Genomic DNA, 12,338 nt, shown 5'->3' with positions numbered 1-12,338 from the left:
TATTCTAGTTTTCTGAGATACTGAAATTTGGATTTTCATTAGTTGTTAGTTTAAAATCATCAAAATTAAAGAACTAAACATTTGAAATATATCAGTCTGTGTGTAATGAATGAATATAATATACAAGTTTCACTTTTTGAATGGAATTACTAAAATAAATCAACTTTTCCATGATATTCTAATTTTATGACCAGCACCTGTATATGCCAGTGGGTGTATATATATTCATAATGTGCTCATGTGAAAGTCACAGCACTTGTAGAGTGTGTTGAGCCTGGAAATGTCATTGCGACTCATCTCCTTAGCATTGTCAATTGTCAATTGTTGGTTTCTTTGTAGATAAAAGAGCTTGGTCTGTACCAGCTCTATATGGAAAGTGTCCTGAGACAACTTCTGTTGTGATTTGGCGCTATACAAATAAAATTGAATTGAATTGAATTGAATTGCCAAAGGACACTTTAGTGTTAGGGATGGGGACCATTGTGGCTTGGTTGGTCTTGGAGAAGGCATAACTACAAAAGGACACAAAGCAGTGAAACAGAACCACAGCTCATCCTGCACACTCAGCTCACAAATATATGATGACACACTGCAAAGGCTCAAGTGAAGCCACATGTTCTCACTTGTGGTACTGCATGACAGAGTTGTAGTCATAGGGACTGCCCTGATTGAGGGTGGCAATCTTCCTGAAGTTGTGTTCCATTCCTAAAAAAAACAACAAGGATAACATTAACATTGGTTTGGTTCTAATCTATTTTTAGCTCTGGACAGAAAGGACTCCAGCTGCTGGAGAAATGGTTTGGTTTTACAGATGTTTTATATTCCAGCAGTCAGACACAGCAGTCATATAATGAACTTGTGAGCATGTTTAATGCAGGATCAGTTTGGCCAAATTTGTATCCCTTAATCCAATGTGCTCTCCCTGGCAATGTGATGAAAGAGCTGTTTTCTTCATGAGGAGACACCATAGAGGCACTATACAGAAAGCCTTTTTATCCTCTTGAGTATTCATTTTTTCAGTGAAGCTTTCAATATTCCTTTATTCGTCCCAGGAGGGGAAACTCATTGACAGTCATTGTGAGACAGAAAATTTGGGAAACATGACCTTGGAAAAAGGCTAAAGATTTTCAACATGGGTTTAAACATTTTGGGCTCTATTTTCGACTCCACCGCGCCGCCGGCGCAGTAGTATTTTCAACCGGCGCAGGCAGGCGCACGGCGCACTTGGTATTTTGGTAAACCAAGGCGTACAGAGGTGCGCCAGGATGGGCGTTGCGGCGCAGTAGGGGGGAGGTGTCGGCATAATGAGCATAATGAGAATTTTCGACCATTTCGGTCTGCGCCGGCGGCATAAAAGTGCGCTGAAAGCTCGCCACCTCAGACCTGGTCAACTCTGTGCGCCGGTGGCGCAAGTGGATTTTTGTAAACAGGTGGAGTCGTGGGCTCACATCACCAACACCTCACAGGCAGGTTTCCACAGTGTCTGGCATTTCACTGCGATCAAAAATTAGCAACAGCCGCAATACCACTATCTTAGTCAGCACATACAGTCAGACCTAAATTTATATATTTTGATCCGTATCTCATCTGACCACATCGAAAGCGCGTTCGGCACGCGTAATGGTCACTCAACCTGACCGAATGTACACAGGTGAAACAGGGATGTCTGGTGATCTGTAACTCAAATTGCCTGGTGACAAACGTATATGCCACTTTCCCCGGGTCGGCACATGACTCATTGATCCTGGCGAATTCTAGCATCCCTACAGTCTTTCAGGGGGACACCCCTCTGAATGGGTGGCTGCTAGGTAATAACGGCTATCCACTGAAAACGTGATGACGCCATATATCACACCGTAAACAAGACGGCAGCGTGGTTTTAACGGTGTTTTCAGCAGTACTCGGTCAGTCATCGAACGCACACTGCGATCAATAATTAGCAACAGCGACGATTCAATGCAACTATCTGAGTCAGCACATGCAGTCAGACCTAAATTTATATATTTTGATCAGCATCTCATCTGACGACATCGCAAGCGCGTTCGGCACGCGTAATGGTCACTCACCCTGACTGAATGTACACAGGTGAAACAGGGATGCGAACTAATCAATTGACGTCGCTGTGCCAACCAGAAACAGCCGTGGCATCCTACAGAGCATATATACTGCATCTATCTCAGAGCACTCGAGAGACAGAGAGAGACAGACACATGGAAAAACGTAAGTGATGATCGTTGTCCGCTATTACCCACGTCATTTCATTCCAAATACAAATGTTATCATAATAATGCTTCACGTTATCTACGAAGATGGAGTACATCATTGCTTTGAAGAGGATGAAGAGGAGGAGGAGGAGGATTTACCATCTAAGGACCTCATACTTAGACATCAGAATCAGAATCAGAAATCCTTTATTTAACAAAATATAGAACACAATATAAAACAATATATACATATATATATATACTGAGAAAAATTAAACAGTATATACAAACGGGTGTGCGAAGTAATACAAACGGATGTCAGAGACATGAGTGACGTCAGTCTCCTGGAAACTTGCCATGCGCCTCGCCAGCGGTGATTAAAGGTGAGGCGAGGAGCTGCTGTGATTGGTGAAGATTTGACTCAGCTGTGCCAAACCCACTCCACGCCTTCTTTCCGAGTTGCGCCGCTGGGTGGGACTGAAATGAGAAGGAGGAGGAGATGTATGGAATAACTTGCAAACAAATTATTTGTGCAATTAAGTAAACTATTGGTCTTTTACTTTTTGTCATATCCTCTGTTTCTTTCTCACTGCTCAGACTTTTGCTCTCACCGTCAGCTTTGCAGTCACGCTGCCAGCTCTCTCGTTTGCGCCCCCTGACTTTTTTTTTGCGATTCTGACACAAACCTCTTATGTGGGCGGGCTTTTTCAGGGGTGCGTCGCCATTGGCTAGTGAGTTTTGAGTGTTTCATATTATGCTGCAGCATGTAAATATCTTTATCTTGCAAGCTAAAGCAATAAGTATGTGAGTTCAAGAAATGTATATTGTATAAAATGGTTCGATTTTATGAAATAAATAAGGGCTATGCACGTTATTATTGAAGACAACATGTTTTTTGCTTCAGTGAGTTTTATTCTCTCTCAAATTTTTATTTTTGTTTCATTCTGCATAAGTTTTGTTTGATTTTTTTTGACACAAATCTGATTCCATAGAGATGCGCCGGCGGCGCAGCGCACGAAAGTACCAAAGTCTGCCCCGCCGGGCCCCATCGGCGCAGCGGACCTGACTTCGCGCCGCGCCTGCGCTGCGCCGGCGGCGGAGTCGAAAATAGAGCCCTTTAATTTCACATGTTAGTGAAAGTTTGTAGCCCACCACAATGCCACAAGGTACCAAAATACTACATTACATGTAGTCCTGCAGTCAACATTTTACATATGTAAAAGTACAGAAATATTAGCTAGACAAGCCCAAGAGGCTCTGTGAGGCTGCATATAGACAACTAAATGCTAAAACAGTCCAATAATAATAAGGCACCACCTTCCTCAGCTAAGAAGGACTGCAGGGATTAACTGCTGTAATGCTGATGAAATACTAACAAATGAACCAACAGTAGACCAGTCTGATAATCTGAAGTGTAAGTCATATTAATTAAACACAACTATGGATAGTGAATAATGTATCATGAATAGTACGACAGAAGATATAGGTGATATGGCATAACACAAAGAGAAACTTATGGCAACACAATGGCGAAATAAGTTTGGTGATAGTGAGAAGTAGTTTTAAGGGAATAATAGAGATGCAAATGTAAGACATTGACATTCAGTCACTTAAATTTACAAAGCCGACTTTCCTCGGCTTTTAACCTGATGCAGCCGCATTTAACCTGATGCAGCCGCATCTTTTACCGAGTAGATTACAACTGACTGTGAGGTATTGGTGACGTGGGCGCACGACTCCAACGGTTTATAAAAATCCACTTGCCTGGCGGTGCGCCACTGGTGCACAGAGTTGACCAGGTCTGGGGTGGCGAGCTTTCAGCACACTTTTGCGCCGCCAGCACAGACTGAAATGGCACGAAAATCCAAATCCGCCGGCTGATTATGTCGACACCTCCCCCTACTGCGGCGCAATGCCCATCCTGGCGCACCTCTGTGCGCCTCGGTTTACGCAGGGTGCGCAGCCTGCACCGTGCCGACAGCACGGAAAAATAGAGCCCCTTGTCTCTCTCCAAATTAGCACCTCCTGCAACAGTTCAGTTGGTCAATAGCTCTTGAAAGTTGGGATGTTTTACAACTCCATTTCTCCTGAAGGAATGCCAAAGAGGGGGAAAGAGGGTCACTGCAACAATGGCTCCCACAGTGTGTTGCACTATGGGCTATATTTGTATTCTTAATGTCACCTTGCTGGTAAATTTCTTCATGTCTGTTTGTAGAGTTTTAGAGTCAGTCAGTCATCAGATGTAGAACTGATGAGTGGCTCTACAGTTTCTAATTTATTGTTTTTGTGAATCCTTACTGTGTTGGATTTTGCCTTTTACGAACTGATGTTGTAGTTATATATTTGTTTTGGGGTTTTTTTTAGATATTTTTGTCAGTCATGTGATGACTCTCAGGGACCAGGCTGCTTGCTAATAAAGTTGACAGCAAGCAGCAAACACACCCCTGTCTGTTTGATTCTGGTATATGAACAGTTAGATCTCTCACTCTCAAACCTTTTGCTGCTACAAAAGGCTGCATCAAAAGGGAAAACCTGCTGTTGAAAGACATAACATATTTGAGCATCCCAGGCCTGTGTCTGACACTTACAGAAGTGACTGGTGATGTAATAAATGTAGACCTTGCCATCGGTCCACTTACTCCACATGCAGCCTCGGCTCGTGCAGGGGTCTGCGTTTTTCTCTGCCTCATTGTCGATGGCAATGTCTAATCCAGTCAGGATGATCATTGTTGGAAAGGACAGAAACACATCATACAGCAACTTAAAAACCTGTTAAACTGCCACTAATAGAAGAAGATATTTAGTTGAAACATCAACAGTTGTCATGAGGAACATGGTGACTGCAGCAGCTCACACTCACTCAGGTTACTGTTGGCTCTCTCCAGATGTTCAGAAACAGAAAGCTTCTCTACGTCCTCCTCTGCAATGTCCTCTGTTCAGGAAAATTAGCAACACCACAATTTCACCTTGTATAGAATTGCACCAGTCACAATACTGTGCATGTCGATATGATAAGTCTGATCATTAGAAGAGATTATGTACCTGTCTGTAGATTCAGTGTGGGATTAGGGGACAAAAAACAAACATATTAGAAATAGACAGAACCACATAACAAAAAAATTGGATTCATTGGCCAAATAACAGAATACCCTGTCTTCAAGTTGCATATTCACATTAAAACTCTTAGATGTGCAAACATTACAGAACCCAAAATTTGCTGATAAGAAGCATTATATCACCCAAAAAAAAAAAAAATAGTACTATAAGATAATGCTAGAATAGTGATAAACGGTGCAGAAAATCTTACCTGAGGTGTGAATGAATGCTCAAATTCACATCCAACAGAGGGTTTGAGAATATGGAGAAGATGCCAGGCAGGCAGCAGCAGTAGGACCAGAGCAGAGATCCTGAAAACAGAAATGCAAGCCACCTGAGCAGACCTGAAGGACACCAGAATCAGCTACAGCTTCCACTCCGAAGAAAGATATGGTATCCTCTTTGTGGACTTGTGCAGCTGAGGTTTTTATATATGCTTAACTGTGTCTGTAAGACCAAATATGGATTATCTGCGCACTAAGAAGCTGAACTCACAAGTTTATGTCACATAATGTACATACACACATACGCAAACAGAAACACCTCCATACCACTATGGATGAGAAAATGGACACATGTTGCATTTTCTATCAATATGTACAATACTATCACTGTTCTGTCTGATTTGGTCTTATCATTTTCTCATTTTTCATCGGTTATATTAATGTAACACAGTTGCTAAAAAGTATGATGAGCGTTTACTTACATTAATTGTTTAGTTGACATCACTTCTTTTTATAAATTAGAAATTAAATCATATTTATGTACACTGATCAGGGTGAACCTAGAGGATGACACCTTACACACACAGAGGTGAACAAAATAAAAGCAACACCTGTGCAGTATCATGAAATATACTCTCTGTCATTTTGTCTCATACCGTAGACACAAGAGGATGGAAAAAATAAATTACTTTAAGGACTTTACTATCAAAGGCTGTCTTTACCACAAATTGACAACTTATTCATAAAGGTTGAATCAACTCCTTTTTCACAATCTTAATATTTATTCAACGTATGGGATAGTATGGAGGAATATAATATTTCACAGAATTTATTTGTTATTTTGTCCACCCTATATCATCAGAATTAAAAAGGGACTTGTTCCCACAGTTGTGTGTCTGAGTGAACGTACTGTATGTGCTGACTATATATGGCATTCAGAACAAGTCCAAAAAAAGGCTTATCAACCACAGAAAGTACTAAGTTTGATCACCTGTGTGTTTAGCCCTCCTCATGGCCTGTTCATGAAGGTCAAAAATGTGAGACAGAAACAGAAAATATGAAATATGAATATGAAAATATGAGTATTGCTGATCACCTGTGAAGGTTTACACACACAGAATCCTGCTTCTAGATCAATGCTCACCTTGTTTTTGATAAATAAAAACGGTTGTTAACAAGTTCAAATCTTTTGTGGTAGTGAATGCTGGTACAGTATTTTGCCGTTATAGATCAACATATGTATGAGTAGTGGAAAACAGAAACAGACTGCTTTGAGGTAAATGAATATATATTTTTATTCATTATTAATTATTCACTCAAGTTTGCAAGCAGTTATTGTAAACTGTAGTTATATATACTGGCAAATATAATTTTGTGATAATGTCATGGGACACTTAATTTTTTATTAGGTCAGCACAGAAGCTAATTGAATCAAATTCGGAATTAGTTTAAAGCACATTCATGAAGCGCAAGATGCATAACTGGTTTTGCTTGTAGATAAAAAGTTGCATCAATCATCAATCCTCATTTCCTCTTGATTTCCTGTTGGAACAAGGAGGAATATGTTAAAAGAATGGAATAAATATGCATATATATTGCTTCTCACATTTTTTTTTTTCAGTATAATTTTTTTTGCCTTCCACAGAGCTCTCTTACTAACTAAAGGAAGCAATTTCATATTGCCTTAATTTATAGATTAACATATGTTATTTAACATAAGTTGATGTCAGGTTAATGGGAAACATTGATGCACATAAATAAAAAATTTATATTTTATATACACTGTATACTTCATCTGTTCACTTATGCTCTTTACTTTTATTGCACTGCCACTTACTACCTGTTGCACATGTCACTCGTTTACATACCGTGCTGCACGTTTTTATGGTTTCAGAGAAATTACTTGCACTACCTGCACCTACCTCATACTGTTTATATTGTACATACACACACACACACACACACACACACACACACACACACACACACACACACACACACACACACACACACACACACACACACACATATACACACACACACACACACACACACACACACACACACACACACACACACACACACACACACACACACATTTTTATTTATTTATTTTTTATTTGGGATATTATGACTATTTGCACTTCTGGTTAGATGCTAAACTGCATTTCGTTGTCTCTGGGCTCTATTTTCAATTCCGGCGCCGGCGCGGCGCAGGCTTGGTGAAGATTTGACTCGGCTGTGTCAAACCCACTCCACGCCTTCTCCCCTCCCTTTTTCCGAGTTGCGCCGCTAGGTGGGACTGAGATGAGAAGGGGGCGTAGATGCGCTGGCGGCGCAGTGCATGAAAATAGCAAAGTCTGCGCCACCACGCCCCAACGGCAAAGCGGACCTGACTTTGCGCCGTGCCTGCGCCGTGCCAGCGGCGGAATTGAAAATAGAGCCCTCTGTGTTGCACTCTGACGACGACAATAAAGTTGAATCTAATCTAATCTCACTTAATCTAAATCTAAATGTATGTTCAAAGTTCAAAGGTCTGTCACTATCATATAAATGGAAAAATACCCCCTCCCCCAAGGCAGAATGTACAGTTAGGTTCATCTAAATATTATACTTACTTTAGATCATATTCATGATAGTGTTTACATAGCAATTTCTAGAGGAAATGGTTTCTTTGCATTGGTTCCAGGTGAGTTCTGGAGACAGTTGAATCTGAAATGAATTCCAAAAGACAGCAAAACCTAGAAAAGCTGCTTGAGTTCTTTCTGGTACTGCTACAATGTGCATGATAAAACACAAGTTTCATCTTTCTGGGCCTGTGCTCACTAGTCTGTCCATTTTGTCAATAGGAAGATGGTAGGAGAGTGTACTGTTGGTAGGCACATACACTAGTGCATAGCCAGGTAGGTAGGTAGACAGGTGAGGATGTTGATAGCTCAGAATAAATATAGTGTAGATAGATACAGAAACAAGAAGGACCTTATTTAGTATGGGAAGCAGTAGACTACATGCATAGAAAGGTACGTACTGCAGCGATAAAGGCGGTTCACTCGAAGGATGTCAGTAGGACTCATTTGGCTGGCCCGGCCAATTGCTACATTGCTGTTGGGGATGGGAACAATGGTTGGCTCCCTGTTCCTAGAGAAGGCAAATCTGTGGTGCAAATACACAGTACTTATGATGAAACTGTAGATCTGTCACCATGTACTCTTACTAAACTGCCCATATCATGTTTAGCAAGAGCTACTAGTTAATTCCCATAGAGCTAAGTGACCACTGAAAGCTGATGTATGGAGAGTCTACAAGTTTAAAGCTGAATTCAGTATCTTTTGGTCAATTGGGGCAGAAGACCTCAACAACAAGACCAAAACATGTAATCTGACATATTACCACCTGATGAAGTTGTTATGGCTATCATGCTTGCAAACACTTACTTATCCATAAAGCCTGCAGACACAGAGAGACATTTTCATTCACTTGGAGCACTGTTTATATCCACCTGATAAATGCAAGTATAATATTCACTCTTCTTTTAGTAGGCGAATATCAGGACAATACAGTTGCAGACAATAGTAGATCACTTAGCAGCTAAGGAGCCTGATATTTCTCTCAGGAGTTGGTGGAGACCAAAAACAGGGCTAAAAGGGGAGGGACTATATACAAATACTAATGTCTCTTCATGTTTGCCATAGCAAATTTTTAAGGTGATAATATGGCATATACGTTTACAGTTTACAGTTACAGCTGAGATACATTTACAGCATTAGGCTCTTTTCATGGCTAGTATGGAGAGAAAGAATGACTCAACAGTCTATATTATTTGAAGACTTGAAACAAAAGGAAGGTGTCCTTTAAAAATGCTTAGTTGTGTTATATATATTATATGATTTCATAATTTCATTTTTTCAATTTCATTTGTTGTAGTATATTAGTATTACGTTCAGTGATTGAACTGAGAAGCTACCTTCCATAGTGCATGACCGAGTTGTAGTCATAGGGAGTGCCAAGGTTCCTTGTTCTGATCTTCCTGAAATTGCCCTCCATTCCTGGAAAGGATCACACAACTCAATCAACTGTTGTCTCTCTCTCTCTCTCTCTCTCTCTCTCTCTCTCTCTCTCTCTCTCTCTTTTTTATTACAGTTTGGCATTCAAATTGACTTAAAAGTGCTGTAATGAAACCAGTGAACAGTTATCTGTTCGTCACTATTTCTGTACATGTGGTTGCTCATTATAGAGGTCTTGTTTAAACAAATCAATAACACCCTGAGTTACTATACCTGCTGATATGATATGATAAAGCTAACTTGTCATGTTTTTATTATGTCAGTAATATGACCCACCAGGAATAATGTTCTGAAATAGGATGCGAACATGCTGGTCCCTGTCAGACCGGGTCTGTTCATGGTTGAAGCCCAGCGCATGGAGCAGCTCATGCTGGATGACCTGCTGGAAAACACAGCCCTGGCGACTCAAAGACACTGTTTGTCCTCGACCACGACGTCCAACAAATGAGTAACACCTGAAAGAGAGCAGTAAATAAAACTACCAAACAGTGAAGCCCCTTGAGAATAACCCACAAGCTTCCCTTGACCTGACACACTCGTAGAAGACAGGGCTCTTCCACAAAGTGTAAAGATGATCTATAGGTGCATTTATGCATGCACTTGTAGGATGTGCATTGCATAGTCCATACCCGGAGCGAGACTGGATGTCCACAAAGTCAATCTGACCATTCAGCGGGGTGAAGCGGATGCAGGTGGATACAGCAAATGACCGTAGACCTTGGATGATGGTATTTCTCTCTCTTTGAGCTTTACAGTAAAAAAATTAAAAAATATGTATGACCACTCAAAATGCTTTTACAACATAAGTCTACATTCACCAACACATTCATATAATGGTAGCAAGTATAACCATTCACACACCTATGGCACAGCATTGAGGGCAATTTGGGGTTCAGTATATCTTGCCTAAGGATACTTCAAAACATAGACTCCCGAGGCCAGGGATCGAACCGCTGAACTTGGCACCTGAGCCACGGCCACTCCTTCTACTACCTGTTGCTGTTACTACTGCTAACTGTTAAAACTACTATTTCTATTATCTCTCTACTATCTCTACTATTGCTACAACTATTTCTACTACAAGGCTACACTTTACTGCTACCACTAGCTACTAGTACTGCAGCAAAAAACATGTATAAAGCATGCATTTGATACAGGTGAATTATGAACAGTTTATGGGTTACATTTATTATATTATAATACAGAACCAATATAAAAGCCCTGCCTTGAAAAAGGGACTGGTTTGTTGAGACTTACAGTACTGGCTGGAGATGCGGTAGGGTACATAGACGTTGCCATCAGTGGCTTTAGGCCACAGGCACCCTCGTTCTGTGCAGGGATCAGCATTTTCTAGACCACTTGGCATTGCTATGTCTCCAAACATCACTAGAGGTTCATCTGAGTTCTTTCCTGAAAAATGACATGAACATGTTGGAGAAACTGTTTTTTTGTTTTTTTTTTTTTTGTTTTGTTTTTTAAATTAAAAAAACCTAAAAAAAAAATTTCTTACCACCCCTGTGATAAAGGCAGGTCAAATCTTTCACACTGATGATTCTGTTAAGTTTCTTTGCTGTACACTTAAAGGTATGTACTATAAACCCAGCATTGTGCATTATTTCTGACAGTCTTCTATATTTCTATATAGTTCTATATTTAAGATTATGTTTGACTTGTTCTCAGTCACTGTACATTTGCTGCTAGAATGATATTTCCATCAAAGAGAATGAATAAAGCAGTTGCAGAGGAGATGAACATACCAACATTAGTATTGGCCCTCTCTAACAGCGTAGAGACACTGAAATCATCATCCTCAATGGTATTACCTGCAGAGTAGAAACAGTTTGTTCATACATTAGTTGCATAACTATAAGACTATATTTACTAAATTTTACTGTCTGAAAAGTAGCTATGTCTTACCAGAATACTCATCGTTCTTTTCAAAAGAAGCCTGACACAAAGTGAAAGAAATTTTCAGAATTTATCACCCTGATTGCACTGACAAAAGGTATCAGAAAATGTAATGTATTTATTTGATTATTGACAGATGAAGTGTCTGTCCATATTGTTATAAGTGTCTACTGATGCTTACCTCTATAGTAAAACTGTGGATAGCGCAGAAGAGGACACTGAGCACAGCTGCCTGGAGGATCATGACTGGTTGTAGGACAGCAGCAGTAGCAGACAAAGGCAGGCAAATGCTTGGGGAAACAGAAATGTTTGAACTTATATAGGTGGCAAAGTGAGCTAACTTGCCACCTAATATGGTATACTGCTCACCAAAGACTTATTGACAAATTCAGCATTTGGAGTTGGCAGTTATTACGTAAAACCGACCATCATTTGTGTAAGATTAGGCCTTTGTAATCTACTGTTTGTCCCTAGGCAGGAGCATGCTACTCATTTTAGCAGTCAATTAGTCTATCAGAAAAAAGCAGAATTGATCAATTAATATGTCAAAGCACTGATCTTGTTTGAAATGCTTTAAAAATTGTTTTAACTGTCTTTTCAAGACAAAGGGACAAAACAATCAGAGAGAGAGACAATAACAGAAAGAACATAAACAACATTAAGAACATTAATATCATCACGTGTGTGTGTGTGATCTGAACAAGTGGTCTATGTTTTGTTGTGGTGGTGTGGTCTTGTATGAGAGTCTAAAATGAAAACCACACCACAATTGAATAATCTAGTGCAGTAGTATAGTAATTTAATATAAAGGACAGAAAGGGGTGGCTGTGGCTCAGGAGGTA

General features: G+C 40.2%; 1 protein-coding gene and 1 pseudogene across 3 annotated transcripts; both read right to left on the bottom strand.

The window, feature by feature from the left end:
- Window positions 1-225: 225 nt before the first annotated feature.
- On the bottom strand, window positions 226-5,849 carry LOC139330842 (hatching enzyme 1.2-like; annotated as a pseudogene).
- Window positions 5,850-6,797: 948 nt separating this feature from the next.
- LOC139332795 (low choriolytic enzyme-like) lies at window positions 6,798-11,780 on the bottom strand. 3 transcript variants are annotated; one of them, XM_070964938.1, is made up of 10 exons: window positions 11,678-11,780; window positions 11,506-11,536; window positions 11,346-11,411; window positions 10,846-10,998; window positions 10,218-10,335; window positions 9,865-10,043; window positions 9,489-9,570; window positions 8,553-8,677; window positions 8,143-8,236; window positions 6,798-7,066 (listed from the first exon to the last, which is right to left on the bottom strand). In XM_070964938.1, exons 1-9 carry the CDS (start codon window positions 11,738-11,740, stop codon window positions 8,181-8,183), a joined length of 873 nt encoding a protein of 290 aa, XP_070821039.1. In that variant the 5' UTR covers window positions 11,741-11,780; the 3' UTR covers window positions 6,798-7,066; window positions 8,143-8,180. The 3 variants fall into 3 exon arrangements, with proteins under 3 accessions (XP_070821039.1, XP_070821208.1, XP_070821122.1); XM_070965107.1 differs by lacking the exon at window positions 8,553-8,677 and having other exon boundaries at window positions 6,867-7,066; window positions 11,678-11,764; XM_070965021.1 differs by lacking the exon at window positions 8,143-8,236 and having other exon boundaries at window positions 6,868-7,066; window positions 11,678-11,764.
- Window positions 11,781-12,338: the final 558 nt, after the last annotated feature.

Source organism: Chaetodon trifascialis, chromosome 1 (genome assembly GCF_039877785.1).
Source record: "Chaetodon trifascialis isolate fChaTrf1 chromosome 1, fChaTrf1.hap1, whole genome shotgun sequence".
In the NCBI taxonomy this organism is placed as follows: Eukaryota; Metazoa; Chordata; class Actinopteri; order Chaetodontiformes; family Chaetodontidae; genus Chaetodon; species Chaetodon trifascialis.
This window is presented reverse-complemented; position numbering and strand designations above follow the sequence as displayed.